At 38.7% G+C, this 16,256-nt stretch overlaps 1 protein-coding gene across 1 annotated transcript in view; it reads right to left on the reverse strand.

The window, feature by feature from the left end:
• The window catches only part of enox2 (ecto-NOX disulfide-thiol exchanger 2), a 201,707-nt gene that overhangs the window by 28,643 nt on the left and 156,808 nt on the right, over positions 1 to 16,256 (reverse strand). The window contains exons 6-9 of the mRNA XM_008420947.2: positions 12,258 to 12,464; positions 9,250 to 9,483; positions 7,429 to 7,641; positions 1,279 to 1,492 (exon numbers count right to left, since the gene is read on the reverse strand). Of these exons, the coding sequence (XP_008419169.1) occupies positions 1,279 to 1,492; positions 7,429 to 7,641; positions 9,250 to 9,483; positions 12,258 to 12,464 (868 nt within the window). The remainder of the gene's footprint in view (positions 1 to 1,278; positions 1,493 to 7,428; positions 7,642 to 9,249; positions 9,484 to 12,257; positions 12,465 to 16,256) is intronic.

Raw genomic sequence — 16,256 nt, forward strand, 5'->3', positions numbered from 1 at the left:
AACAATCCCCATGCTTTGAACACAAATCTTCCACATTTATATGCTTATAGACCTTTATATCATACATATATATATATATATATATACAAAAATTATTCTTAATTTTTTCAGAATAGTTAAGTAAAGGTGGCAACATTTTATAACATCATCCTGAAAGGAAACCTATTAGAAGCGACAAAAGATTTGAGACTGGTGGAGATGTTTGCCATGCAGAAGGAAAATGACCCTAAACTTACATCTAAAGCTGCTATTTATTTATAATGGCCTAGTCAAAGTCCAGACATAGTCACAGTCATTTTGCATCCAATTTGTCTGAGGTTTAGCTCAAAGAAGAATGGGCAAAAAAGATCAACTAAAAATGCCATTTTTGATAAATCGAAGAAAACAACATGCATTTTCATTCTACAAAGCAAACATAAGCTACTTTGTGTTGATCTATAATTTAAAATTGAACATAAAGAGTATAGAAGAGGTACTCAACATTCGTCACTCATCCTCCCACCGTGTGTGCAAACTGACTTTCACACAAGCTTCTACTTTTCAGCAACAGATGGAAGATAAAATTTCAGGTCGACTGTTTTGATACTTCTGAGAATTACAGCAACAGCTTTGCTTTTCATCACCTACCTTATAAAGAGGGGTTTTAGTGCAGGATGATTGCTGCTTCTGCCATGTCAGATTCTGTTATTATTCTGCGTGCGCGTCTTAATGTGCCCCTAAATTACTGCTTGAATCTGTTTGTCGAGCTGAAGTTCAAAGAAACTTACCAATCGAAATATGATCATAAATGGTCCATTAGACCCCGGACTGCAACACACTCCAGGCCCTCCATTACATACAAACCATCATCATGCCAATTAATGTTCCATTTGGGAGAGTAAGAACACGGCAAGCACACAGTAAATGACAAAAAAAATGCTGCTTGAATAACAAAATTCACACACTTTCAGGTCTCAAGATGCTCTTCCTGACATGTTCCTGTAATCCTGGCATCCTCTGGTACAGGGAAAAGAGCTTGTACAGATCAGATTTACCTGTGTGCAGGACACCATTAGAGATGGAAACAAACTCACCCAGCAGCTTGTATTCCTTCAGAGGGGAGGTGGGAAGGGGTGAGGAGAAGAGAGGAAGAGGGTGGGGGGGAGATGTCTGGACCTCTGCAGTGACCAGACACCTGTTCTACTGCCTTTTTTGGTTAAAAGTACTTACTAGATATCACTGTATTTCTCCTTAATACATTTTAATAAAGATTTCCTTTTCCATGCCATAATGTGGGACTAGTTAAAACATAACAAAGTTGTCAATGAAGCACGAAACAGAAAAGCAGAACGTCTAACTTTTACATATTTTACACGCACAACAGAATGAAACCAAAGTGCACCAACCTCGGCTTGTTTGCGCCACATGTCCAAGTTCTTGCGCTGAGCTTTGGAGAAATGGTCCCATGCCTTTTGTTTGGAAGCAGCTTGGAATACAGACACAATCTGTTCAACTGTGGCGGGATGCAGGGAAGGAGCAGAGACCACCCAGAGACAGAGACAGAGAAAGACAGAGGGCAGTTGGGAGGGAGCAGAGGAGTGAGAAAGTGGAGTCAACTAGGCATCAGTACTCTGTGTGAGCATGTTTGTGTGTGTTATACATACCGACGGATGCCACGGCATCGCCTTACGGAGGGCTGTTCCAACTCACATTTGACAATTTTGAGTAATCACACAGTCATCCATGTTCAATTAATGTGAGACTTTGTCAGATTTTCTGACAGTCTTTGGTTTTCAGCCGCCTTTTAAACTCATTTATCTGACCATTTTCAGAGGAATGTTACGGATTGCACCTTTCTTTGTTAGAGCGTGACTTGTGAATCATTTGGACATTAAAAAAAGGTTGCTAAACTGAAGGGATGTTTTATAAACGGGTGCTGGCCACCATGTGTGTTTGCTATTTTTACACAAAAACTTTGGATGGGAAAAGGTGCCGCTGGATGCTTCTAGCAGACCATGCATCATTTCATACCAACCATTCATACCTTAGAAGTGCTTTATATTCTTTTTGATAATATAAAGCCCTGCTAATAATGCTTTAGTGTTTTTGCAGACTTTGAAAACATTACCGCACTTAGCTTCGCCAAATAAATGTTTCCAGACAAAGTCTAAAGAGCTAATTTACTTTGTAGTTTCACAAACTTTAAGTTGAATAAACTTTGACCTCTGTGGTGAAGTTTTGGTTACCAACTCTAAAAGAAATCTTCAAGTAGATGGATGTTTATATTCCTACTCTTTTTCTTTTTTTTGAAGAGGATTAAAACTGTTTACTCTGCAGTTGTTTCCTCTCCACCCATGATGTGGTGAAGCAAACCATCATGATTATCCTGTACCCAGAATGCATTGCTGTAGAGCTACAGCCTGTAGTTCCAAAGTAAACACTTACTAATCTACTAATGTCCTGGGGTGCTTTTTGACTGAAGCCCTAATGTGGTCAGTTAGGCAAAATCAGCAACAGGGTTAGCAAAGCAAAACAACTATCAAACTGAAATCATGAGTAAAAAGTCACCACTTCCTGAAGCGCAAGGTAATACACTAAACTTCAGTGCATTGTGTTGTAACTAGGACTGAATTGACTCAATATTTTTGTATATAGACTGCATCAGTTTGTTTTGAAAGGGGACTCTGGATGATATTTGCTGTGAATTGGCACTAAATAGATAAACTGAATTGATTATTTTCCTTTTCCTCTCTCATATGACGCCAGTCAAAGTACAGAGCTCTGCTTAGAAAGAGTATGCTGCCAAAATAACTGTGTAAAAACGTGAATCAAATGAATCTCTGCTGTCATAAAGTCGGAGTAAAAATGCAGTGAATGGATGTCAGAGAGAAGCCACTGTTAGACTTTGAACGTGGGCCAGAGACAATGGAAAAGTGGTGCAATAAAAAACCTTTACAACATAATACAGTGAAATTAAATCAGTTTTATGATTATTCTCCATTTTAAATGTAATTTTTTGGCAAAGTTACCACCAGTCCATATATATATACAGATATCAGAATCCAGGACACTCCCCATGAGCTACAGCTGCAAACTGTACATGCTCATTGTTCTATGTCAGGGTTTTGCTCGAGTTTGTACCATTTCTTAGAGGATGAGCGCCATTTGAAGCTGGCATGTAAAAAAATATTTCACACAAGACACTTCTTAATTTTTATAGTCAGTTAATGAATTGACAGAAAAAACTTTACACAAAATTCAGAAAAATCTGGACAACTATTTACAATTTAAAAGATAATAATACTATTCAGGCTCACCAGAAGCAAAATATAAAGAAATAAGGTGGTGGTTTAAAATTTCTGCACAGTATTTCACATCCCCACTGTTAACTTTTATTATGTTTGCTCTGCATTTGCTTCTCAACTATAAATCTGAAATGTTTTAGCAATCATCACACATTAAAATAAACCAGGTGATGCCAAAACGATGAGTCCCAGAGACAGATGGTCTTATGACCTACACAGTGTGGAATGGGAGCGGTGCCAAGTACCGTTTCCTGAGGAATATGGGGTCACCACGGCCAAAATGTTTCATTTTGTGGGAAAAAATAAACTGTGAAACTGCTAAATAGGAACTTTCTGACAAACAAAAAAAAAGAGGTATGCAATATTAAATTAACTAATTACTCCAAACCTGCCAGAAGTACAGCTACACATAGAAACAAAGCTTACAAAAGCTGGAAGCCAGTTGTTTTATTACAGGACACCGAGTCCATGTGAGAGTGTATCAAATTCTGGCAAACTGCCTTTAGACCTTTCATAGCATAAGCTATGAGGATATGCCCGATTTTCCTCTGTGAACCTTTTCACTGCGAGTTTGTTATTAGATTTGCTCAGAAACTGCCGGTGGCCAAAAATAACCCACTGTTCTTCTGCCAGCATTGACCACGGTGCAGCTCCACTGCAGAACAGGTCTCTTAAGAACCTTACTCAAGGACGCCTTCTTACTGCCGCATTACAGTCTTCCTGATTACATATCCCTCTGCAGAGGACCCTTTTCTTTTTCACAAAAGGGTAGGAGCGCATCAGACAAGCTGCAGCTCTACAGATAGTGTAGAGAACTAAGCTTTGACTCAGCTATAAGAGTTGTTTTGGGATAAAACTGAATGAGACACAAGCATCAACTGTAGGGTCACTGCAGACCCTACCTGTGCGGTGATCTGCAGCACAGTGTTGACTCTTCCTCCTATCAGCTTACAGCTCTGTTTAAAGTGGTTGTAGAGGACTGGATGGGAGGTCTGTGCATTTCTGAGGTTCAAATATACACACACGAATCGATAAAACTGGTTCTGTATGAATACGTGTGTTTGCAGGGAGCTGAGAGACGGAACAGCTCAGGAATCAATAGCATCTTCCCAGCACCCTGTAATTTGATGAACAGAGTGATGATGAAGGCAAAGAGAGACACTGAGCACAAAGAAAAAAATCAACTTTCAGGACTGGGAGCTCCTATGCAGCTAGAAATATGGTGAGGCAGCATTTTTTAAGTGCTAAAATAGAAATTATTCTTCATTCAATGGAGAAAATATTAAAAGTGCATTTTTTTCTTACTTGTTATACTAGATATTATTAATATTGTTAAAAAGAATTTCTTGCAGATTTCAAATGTTTTTGCTTTTAACTAATACACTTAAACAGTTTGGATCATCTAGAAACAGTTTTTAAATCAAGATTTTATTTAAAAAAATAAAAAAAATAATAATAAGAAAAGCCGTCCAGGCCTTCCTGGCACTGTGTGCATAAACAACTGCCATCAAGTGTTTTCATATTTTATGGAAGAATTGCTTAAAAGTCGACAGACTGGAGGGTTTGAGCATGAATGCCCTTTTTAAGGACATGCCACCTCAGCTGGATGTATTTAACTCTGATCTTTGACTAGGCCACTCCAAAACCTTCATGCATTTTATCTTTTGAACTACTCAAAGTGGACTAGCTGGTTTCAATTATGCTGCTGCATAACCCAGGTGCAGCTAAGGTCACTAACTGAATGGCAAACATTCTTCTTTTGGATCTTCTAGTTGAATTCTTGGTTCTTCAAATTACAGTGAATTATTTGAATCCTAAAGCTACAAAGTAGCCCCAGACTACATGATTACCATGAGATTTGATTGTCTTTATAATTTCCATTGTCTAAAATCAAGTGTTAGTTTTCTTTCAGAACTACAGGAAGCATTTAAAAGCTTTCTGAAATATTCCTGTTTTACAAAGTTCCATAATTTTATCTAGATTACAAAAAAAGAACAAGAATAAATTGGTAAGAGTGCATATACTTCTTTACAGCTCTGCAACTACTTTTTTTTTATTTGCATCCCATAAGAAGACCAGAACAAAAAGAAGAGAGCTTTACCCTTTTCAAACCTGTAAACTAGATCCAGCAGACCAGCTCAGATTTATAATGAATAAGAACAGAAACACACCAAAGGGAAGGCAACACCATGAATGGGAATGCGTTTCTACTGGTAGAAATAATCGAATATGGATAATACACACACTCTGCCTCTTCATGGCTTATTTTAACTAATAATGCATGAAACACCGCCAAGAACAACAGAAGATTGTGGATGTTTACATTTTGTTTAACATGCGTGTGGTGGGATGAGGGGAGACTGAGCGCCGCAGGCTGTGGAGTAAACTAGCAGCCGCAGAGCTGAAGCTGTCAAAGGTGGTGCTGCACAAGCATGGCCTTATTTTTTTTAACCCAATAAGAGAGTACAACAACTAAGCATGTAGTAAATGTTTGTGTTTGGCCTTCATTGTACTCTAGAAAAAAAAATGTGTTAGGCCACTTACTTCTTTCATCTGAGGGAAACCTTAACAATCGACTCCTGACGTCTTTCATGAATACTAAAATAACATCTGATTTTTTTTGGCATTTTGAGAGTCAAAGGCATCAAAAACATCCATGAACGTCTGAGGGAGACGAGGATTTAACTTACCATTCTTTAATCAGCTATTAAGATTGTTGTAACTTTAAGGAAGAATACAATGAATGTAATTATAAATGTTAGCAAATATACTCTCAGTGTCAGGCTATGAACAATGTAACACTTACTTTTTCTGCGGATTTCAGCAGTCCGGGCATAAAAGTCCTGATTTGGATTTTAAAATTACACCAAGCAAGCAAAAAAACCCCAAAGAAAACATTTATCTGACCTGGATATCTACTGCACAAGCAGTATTTTTACTCTCTGGGCTTCACATGTAGTCATTTCACAGCCAGAAAAAAAAAAACTCAGTGTGTTTTATTTGGCTTTTATGTGATAGACCAACACAGAGCAGAGGATAACTGAAGCCGAAGGTGAAAGTTTCCAAATGTTTTTATGAATAGAAAAGTGAAAAGTGTGGGGGATATTTGTATTCAAGCTGCTTTGGTCTAAATAAAAGAAAATCTATTAATTCACTTTAGATGCTTCTTGTTTAGTGCATAAATACTACTTGTTTAATTTAATCTCTGATTAATACAGATCTTGTTGCGGTGATGGTTTTCTTTGTCAGAAACTCAGGAGCTAATCAGAGTTTATGGGAAGAAAATTAAGGATAAAAACAAGAAAATCCTGGAAGAAGACCTATGAGACGACCAGGGTGGAGGTTTATCTGAACCTCAAGTAAGGGAGCAGCAGAGATCCGCTGAGATCCTCGGCTGAGGTGGGAGAATCTGTCCAAACAACAACTCAAACACAAATCTGGCCAAGGAAAACAACTGCTTAAAGAAACCCAAGGGATTTTCAAAATAAAACATGGTGGTAGATGGTAGTCTGGTTGGACAAGCCCAACAACCATCAACATGTCATCTCTGTGGCGAAATATTGTGGTGGGATTATATTTTTCAGCAGAGAAATGGACTCTGATCAGAGTTGTTAGGAAAAGTGCAAAAGACTTGCAAAATACTTGAAACTAGGGAGAGTCTAGGGAGAGACTATGCCCTCCAGCAGGAGCTGGTTTAGCATATTCATGGAATAGAATGGCCTAGTCAAAGGCCAAACCTGAATATAACTGGGAATCTGCAACAAGATCTAAGAACTGAAATGACTTAGTTTGAGTATTTTCCAAAAATGTATGGGTTGAAGTTTCAGCTTCCACATGTGGAAAACTGGTAGGAGTCATACTTAACTCCTACTTAACCCCAAACCTCATAAAGGTTTGGGGTTAAGAAAAAAAAATTAAAAGAAAGACACAAATGCAGATTTCCAAATGCTGTGTATATGAGGGAAAAATAATTAAAACCATGAAGAATTTTCCCTTCCCTTCAAATTTATGGATTACTCTGTGTACTATCACATAAAATCCCCATAAAACACACAGAAGCCTCAGATTGAAACACGACAAACAGTGAAAAAGTCAAAGGGCCAAGGCACTGCAGTAAGTGGTAAGAGTGAAGACAAAGACTCACATTGAGCCACTATGCCAGCCAGCGCCGTCTTGAACTTGTCCTTGGCCTCCTCCATCTCCTTCTCGTGTTGACTCTTCTCGCCGATCAGCCGGCGGATGTGGCTGTTGGAGGACTGGATCATGGAGTAGAAGTTGTTGGCGTTCCTGCGGTTGACTTCGCCCCGTTCCAGCCAGGTCAGGAGCACGCGGACAGCCTCTGGAAACTTACCATCGTCTGGGGGAAAAAAGAAGGGAAGCACGAAATGGAAGATAGAAGTTAATTTTGGACATAATCTACAAGGCTGTACCGGACTCCTGCCTCTGTGGAAAATGACGGTTATTAGGCATAAAACGCCGCTTTTCAAGCTCTTAGGACAAAATTATGAGTTGAGTGAAAGAATACATAAAAAAAGATGGCAAAAAAACTAAAATTACAGCTCTGTTGTGCCACAAAAAGAAAATGATAAATTCAGCTATCTATTTTGCTAACAAAACAACATCGTGGACTAAAATGATATCTTGGAGGCAAAATAGGCTATAAAACCCATTTCTACTGCAGGTGGTCTATCATCATAGAGTGTAACTGAGTTTGGAGTACAGTAATACAAACTGGCAGTAAAAACAGCAAGATCTCCTTTCCCCTCTGGGTAAAAAAAGAAAAAAAAATCTACAGCAAATGACTGTGTTGCTCCCAACAGCAGCCTGGAGAGATCACAAACACATTCTTGGCTGAAGCAGCACATCAGCGTCTGAGTTTATTCCTTGTTTTTGCTAAGGACGGACAGCGGAGAGCTGAAAAAGACACATGCAGATAGCAGAGAAGCGGAAAGTCACAGCCGAGTTAGGCCACTGTGACTGAGACCTGGAAGTGCCACTGCTCATTAGAGAGACAAGTTTATCCAGGCAGAAAGTCGACAGAAAGCTGTAAAGAGGCAGAAAGAGGAGTTAAGGAGAGAAAACTGAAAAAGGACGAGCGGTGAGGGCGGACGAGACAACCCGGGAGCACGTTGTTGGGATCCACTCATACGGCGTTTAACAGAGTCTGTTACAACAAATTCACACAGTCTGTTAGAGCTGGAAATGCTTTGTTGGACTCTAGGTCTCCTCCCATGATATATCCGTTTTGAAAATTGAAACCATGTTGGACATTCATCCATTATCTTCTGTCAGAGTTTCTCACCCCGTTTCTAAGGGAGAACCCAGACACCCTGCAGAGGAAACTTATGTTTATATCCGTAATCTCGTTCCTTTGGTCAATACCAAAAGCTTGTGACCATATGAAGGTTCGAATGTGGATGGCCACAAAGGATGTATACGGGGAAAAAACAAAGGAAGGTCACAAAGAAGAAATGGAGGAAAGAACAAAGAGAATGAAGTAGAAAGGAAGAACACAAGAAAGGAGACAAATAAGGAGCGTAAGGATGCAAAGAATAATGAAAGGAAAGAAAGAATGAACTACATGAGGAAAGAACAAAAGGAGAGAAAGGAAGGACTCAAACAAGGGAAGGAGAAAGAAATGGCAGGGTGGGAAAGGAGGAATGAAGGAATAATACAAAGAAGATGGACAGGAAGAACAGGACACAACATAAAGACAAAGGAATAGGAAAAAAAGTCTCGCATAAGACACATTTCCCAATTCTCCTTTTTCTTTTTTGTCCAGACTTGTAAAATATCTAAACCAGATTCTGTGCTTTTCCAGATTGTGTAGAAACCCTGTTGCCTCGTCAGGTTAAGCCATTAAGCATTCTCCTCCACCTCCCCTGTGATTCTCAGTTTCCAGTGTTTGTTCTCTAATATTTCACAGCTGAAGTCCCAACGGTTGCCAGCGTCCGTGTCCAGGTACCTTTGATTTTGTCTCCCAGCTGGCTGCACTCGTGCTCTGAAAAGTGGACGATGGGAGGAGGGGACGGCGGCCGCAGGCGATCCTCCTCCAACTTGCGCCTGTGACGCTCCTCTCGGGCCAACATGCGCTGGCGGCATTCCCACTCGTACAGGTCGTCTCTGGCCTGAGCGAAGTCAACGTGGAGTCGCCCGGTGTCCTTTTTGTCTGTGCTTGAGCCCAAACGGATTCGATATCCTAGGAAACATATGAGTTTGATTTGAAAATCAGAAAAACAAGACAAGGAGATGAAAGAGGAATGCAGAGAGCCATTTTTTTTACCCCTCTTACACTGTATCTGTCAATGTAGAAACAGATTACTTGGGTTGAAGGAAAGAGACCTGGTGGGGAGGCAGTGCATTTATCACATTCTGAACCTGTGAGGGTTGAGCTGTGTGGAGGAATAAGTTAAAATTTCTCCACACTACGTTCCAACATTTCTACGGTTCATAATTTAAATTTAGCTGGAAAGTGCCATTTCCATAAAATGCCCAAAAACCCAACATGCAGATTGCAGTTCAGTCACAATTACTAGAAGGTCACCAAAGGAAACTTTTTGAGCTAAAAAAACCCCGAAAAAGCAAAAAGCAAACCTCTAAATCAGAGACAAACTACAAAAGCACTCAAAGAATAATTTTAAGTATTGTAAATAGATTTGATTGATAGAGAAAAATTGACCATTTGATTAAAAGAAATACAAAGAAGGGCTTTTATTTGCATCTATTGTGGAAATCTTCAAATCTTTGATGCTTTTCTAAAAAAAGTAAATCATGTTAAAGTGAACTGTTTATTATAAGGTTTTAAAAACTAATTTAAGTTGTAAAAAATGTCATCTCAAATCTATTAATTAAAACAGATCAAATTTGTATCCAATGATTAAGAAATATATGATAAAAAGCAGAAAAATGGAGACCAAGAGAAAATTAAATTCAACATTCAGTTCCATTTGAACCCAGTTAAAATACAGCCTAGTCAACTTTAGCTCATAATGTCTATTGGTGAACAGTTATTTATCCAAGTCAGCTCAGTTGAAAAGTTGCTGATAACAACCTTTTATCCTGAGCAAGCAGGTGGTGACGGTGAAGAGAAATGACTCAGTCTTACCAGGCAGAAGCATCCGGCAGAAACCGACAGAGTATGAACGGCCATCTGCTGTTAATGCCTAATTGTTCTTTTTGAAAAGATTAACTGTAACTGTAGGTTTGCATCAAGTGGTCAATACATAAAAGAGACTTAGAGGACAATTACTTCTCTACAGGCTCAGTTTTCCTCATTAACTCCTCTTTTTCTCTTAACTTCCCTCCTATATCTACTTTATCCCCCTTTCTCAATTTTCACTAATGACCGGTTGTGGACTGAAGTGAAACCTTGCTCCATTATGTGATCTAATTGGCTTAAATGACCCAAGTGTGTTTTAAGAAAGAGATTAAAAACACAAGCCAGAAAAAAGCAAAGAGCGAAAAAGTCAGGAGTTTCTCCTCCGGTCTACTCTCACTGCCTCAGACTCTTAATCTAGCCCTGCTTCAATATTTCATATGAGGAGATGCTGGTGTGCTGGAGCTGCTGGAGTGTGTGTCATTGCTGGGTATTGTTGTTTGCACAGGCTCTCCTTGAGTGTGTGTGGGTGGGGGATTATTTATGGGGAAACTACACAGCTCTGTCATCACTCTAATATATGGACCTCTGCACCCACACCTCACTGTAAGAAGAGAGGCTGTTGAAATCAAGGGATCTCTCATTCAAACTCACTATCTCTCATGCGTTTGTGCGCGCATGCAATAATGCTGGGAATGTTTCTGAGAGGGCAGCTCATCCGAGTGGGCTTTTTTTTTTTTTAAGCTGGAGCGAGCGGTCATCGGTTTGCACAGAGAGATTGAGGATCTCTGCTCTGTTCGGGCTGAAAATGAAGATGAGATAAAAACACACAAGGTGCACCGGCCAGAATGGATGCTTTTTTTTTAAACCAAATAATTGTAATTTTCCTTATAAAACTCTGATTTATCTCACTAGTTGAAAGTTATTTCAATTATGATTTCATTTTTATTCCATAGTGAACCTATATTAATCTGTGCAACATCACATACATGGTTAAGTATTTGTCTCTAGTAAGTAACTATTCATTTCACTCAATACAGCTTTGAAAAGTCAGTTTTTGTGCTAATTCTAGATGAATCAGGCAAACCTTCACAACTCCAAACAAAAATCACAAGTGTTTAAAATATTTCTGATCACGCTTTAGAGGATTTCATGACTATCAAAGCTTTTGTTAGTCATGAAACTTTAAATTTACTGTGAATTTTCTCTACACATACATTATATATTAAACACAAAGACTCAAACATATTTATCCACCCTCAAATAATATTTGAATTTAACAAGATTTTGGCAATACAACACCCGACTCTGTCCCAAGTTTCAACTATTACCAGAGCTGTCAATCAACCAAATGTACTCGCCGCTCACTGTACTAATGGTGCAGAAACAACTATAGCTGAAAAATCTTTTATCATCAGTGGTCATGCTAACTAGTAGCCTGAGCATTCACAACAAGCTCTGTTCATAGCTTGTTGCTAGCCACATGGCTAGGGTTAGGGTTTTCAGCGCTAAGAACCTCCTCCTTGATCTGATTGGCTGTTTCTAGTTAGCACTGGAAGAAGGCAGAGGAGCTTGTTTTTTTTCACAGATTTTCTGTCTTATGTCATACTGTCACATTTCAACAAATATGTAAAAAAAAAAAACAAAAGATAAAAGTTAAATATTGCAGTTGTTCTATAAGAATGGTCAAAAATTCAACTAGAATTATAGGCATGACATATTGAGCTTGTAATTTCCAACCTGTGACTCTAAAACTTGCTTTTGAAATACTAAAGTTCTTATTGTGTCTTCGTTCAGTCCTGGAAAAAAAGGGGTTCAAATAACGGTACATGTACATTTCTGACCAGCACTGTGTCTTAACAGCTATGACAGCTTACCAGACAGAAAGAGAGCCTTGTCCACTGTGGACTCCTCTGCGAATCGGATGTGGCAGAAGTTCTTCTTGCTTTTGCGAATCGCCGTAATGTCGCCACACTGTCCAAAGACCTCCATGATGAGCTGCTCTGTGGCGTTCTCTGGCAAACCGCCGACAAACACAGTCTTGCAACCTGGAGGGCGTTCTCTTGTGGCAGGAGGAGGTAGGTCTGTTCAAAGTGAAAATATGGAGTGAGTGAATGTGGAAAATGTAATTTATACTGGATTTCTTCAGAGTGTGGTTCCTGGAGTGAAGCTTGAGCATTTCCAGGCAACTTCCTCAAGTCTTTTTTTTTTCAGGAAGTTGGATTTAAAGACAAATCCAACATGCCACATAGAGAAAACCTATGCAAAAAAAAAAAACCCATCAGGCTTAAACTCAACAACCCCGGTGCTGCTTTGTGAATCACACAGAAATAAACAAAAGCAAAGTCAGAATAAATAAACAAACTAATGTAATGCTGCCCATTGACATTCATGCAGAGATAATAAAAATGAAATCCACAAACTGAAGAAACGATCCAGCTGTTTGAGCAAAAGTGAAATCTAATTTTGAATGTGAGTTATGCTCTTTGAGGAGCTGAAAACAATATGCACCATGGCAGCGATTGTTTTCATTACTCATTTTGCCAATAGGCAGGGTGCCAGATCTAATTTTTTTTTTACCGCAGTAGGAAATAAATGTGCTTTTATTCTCAATGAATAGAAGAAAATCCACTGAGCCACAATGTGCTTTAACCCAAAAAGTAATGAAGTAGTGAATGAATAAATAAATCTAATTTATTGATTAGATGGAGTAGCCTTGAACATGAATTAGTTCAAAATATTTGATACATCTGTAAAATGTTATTGATTCAACATAAAGTTATTTCCCTGAAGTTCAAGGTTTTCTTCTCTTTTTCTATTTTTGCATGGGCCAAATGATTATAAAATAATCGGAAAAACACAATTTATTCCACTACCAGGACAGACAGATTAAGAAGAGTCAACAGCCAGGTCACGGAGGAGGCAGTAGGTGTTTGTGAGCGTTAAGTTTTTGTCTGCTGCTGTCTATTTATTAGTCATTAAAAATCTCTCTAAACGTTTTATCAATTCACAATGTATGGGTCTGCACAGAAACGTGAGGGTGTTGCTCCATATACAACACCATCACATTGCAATGTTGGCCACCTTGTTCATACTTTTGTTCACTCGGTTTTACACATTTCTTGACTTTTAGACATGAAAAGGAATACAACTTTTCTGAGCTCCAAACCTGAACACAACTGGATGGATGTATAAATTATTACATACCCTTTAAGGATGTTTTTAAAAATGTACTACTTTCACTGTAAAAAAAAAATATATATATTATTTCCAAAAATTCAGAGTAAATATAACTTGGGTCACTCAACATCATCTAAAGTAGAAGAAATAAATCAGCATAACATGAAAAAAAAAAAACCTTTTAAACAGCCAAATTCTGAAGGTTGAAGCTGCAGATTTCAATTAAGTCACATTTAAAACATAACACTTATGACCTACAAAATTATAAAGATTAAAGCATGCATAATGATAACTTTGAGCAACATGTTCAGATCAGTTTTTGTTAGATAAATGCTAAAAATCAAACCATCCGAAGCATGAAAATGAAATCCTTTTGGCAACAATGTGATTGCGAATCCTCTCATGTGGAAGGTTCCCTGCACTGCAGAAATCACTTATTCACCATAGATGAGTGTTGACTGATCTAATCTCCAATAGATCAGGCTTCTCATCCATGATGAATGTGATTAGTGGGGTCTATGAGGAGTGAACCGAATAATCAGTGGAACGCTGAGGATGCTGTATTCCTAGATATCTGCTAAAAAGGCCTTGCACACTGCTGAATCCATCCCAGCAAATATCAATACTCTGAGCCGAAATGGGTTGATTTTGGCTCACTATCCCACGTGTAGCGGAGAGGAGATAAGAAGTGAGTGGGGTAATGTTGATTCATTTAGATATGTTAACTGTGACCAACATGATTTAAAAACTGAGAACCTGTTAGGTACACTGACTACGGCTGCTGCATTTTCTCTTTGAAACTGTTAAACTGGGTCACAAGAAGTGTTTTAGCTCATTCAAACTGTTCCATTCTTGATTTTCTCTTCTTTACAGACGTAGGTCACGCTTTTGTTTTTGTACAATTCACAGCTGCACAAACAACTACTCTACACAAATAAAGTGACAGCCTTATCTTCAGTCTAACCCTCATCTACAGCAAAGAGATCTGAGTAACAACGGGGTGAATGAAAACAACCTGGAGGGATTTCTCAACAGGGTGGCTGATCCAATTCTGCAAAACAAAATAAGAAGCATCTTAGGAGTCAGTCCGCATTGCAAGGTAACTTTCAGATGACATTGCCTGGTTTGGAGACGCATTTATTTAAAAGCCAGACAACAAAGCAGGTTTTAAAAATATGAATTCAAAATTGTCATTTTATGGTATGGAACATGGAAAAATGTACTAGATGGATGTTTGAAAGAGTTGCTTTGACAGGTCATGTTTTTTAAAGTACAAATCAAGTCTGAAGTCCTTCGTCTTGCAATAAACTACTCTGACATCTAGTCTGAAGTCTTACCTTTTGCAACTGAAGCTCAAATTCAAACCGTTTCTGATGGAAACACAAACAGGTGGATTGATGGCTGTATATGTAACCCTTCTTTGTTCACCTCAGACCCAGTAGGTTGACTTCAGGACAAACACAGTCAGGTTCATTGTATTTATTCTAACAAAGGAGGAAATTAAGTTGGTGATTAACATCAGTCCAGCAGCTTCTGCCCCACAGTTGGAGACGGCAACAGAAAAAGGAGCTGTCAGTTACTGGTTGCTATGGTAACCACCAACTGCCAAGAGCAGCGTATCAGAACTTAAAACACCAATAAATGTCTGAAAAAACAACTTCCTCACTAAACAAAATAAACTCAAAGGATAAATGAACACATTTTGACAAGCTTTACATAGACGGAGTATCCTACTCTGTCTACTAAACCCCCAGCTACAATTTCAGAAAAGAAACACCCGCCTGGAAGAATTCGTCATACATAACTTATTTAGCTAAAGTGATTTATCATTGCATATTATCAACGCAGTCGCTGTAGAGAGAACTATTTTTTTTAAAAACTCATGTACAGTTCTCAGATTCCACAAAATCTGTACAAAGATTTAATCTTTGTATCTTTCACACTTTCACACAAACTAACAAAATAGCATCAATCTTTTCTCCTTCTTTTCTTAAAATGTGTCTGTGGTAGCAACATTTTCACAGAGGTGTCATTCCTTGACCTCCGGAGCTGGCGGATTAAACGAGTTTTGAGTTGAGATGGGCAGAAAAAAAGAAGGAGAAGAAAAATGTGGTTTAGAAAACGCTTGTGATGGCAGGAAACAGCTTTGCTGGCAGATTCAACAAAGAGTTCCAAATTAAGTGACCTTTTCGGTCCACGAGTGGCTGATAAAGCAGCGAGGACGAAGAGAGGGGAAACAGATGCTCTGCAGCAACGTCCAAATGTGCCAAGCTGCAAATTAAACACAAACATTTTTCCTTTTTTTTTTGCTTTGGCAGAGAAAACTTCTTGTTATTTTGTCTGGTAATTAATTGGTAACCATTAAAAAGTCAGAGTGGGATCATTTTGCAATCCCCTCGGCTTCCCGCTGCGTCGACTCCCACTGTTATGGCAAAAGACGATTTTATGCAAATGCGCCACAAACAAGATCTGGATGAACTATTCATGATTTCCAGATTACAATAAATACATTATATCATAATAACTATGAAAACATGGGTGAGTGTTCCAAGTGATTGCATTTGCATGGAAAAATAATAAGCAGCTGAAACCTGAGGGAACGACGGAGAGGTAGAAACAAGCAGGAAGCATTTTTTTCCCCTACCAGCATTCACTGTGGAAATTATATCACAAATATCTGCTGCCAGGAAGAAACA

Source organism: Poecilia reticulata, linkage group LG10, assembly GCF_000633615.1.
Source record: "Poecilia reticulata strain Guanapo linkage group LG10, Guppy_female_1.0+MT, whole genome shotgun sequence".
Taxonomy (NCBI): Eukaryota; Metazoa; Chordata; class Actinopteri; order Cyprinodontiformes; family Poeciliidae; genus Poecilia; species Poecilia reticulata.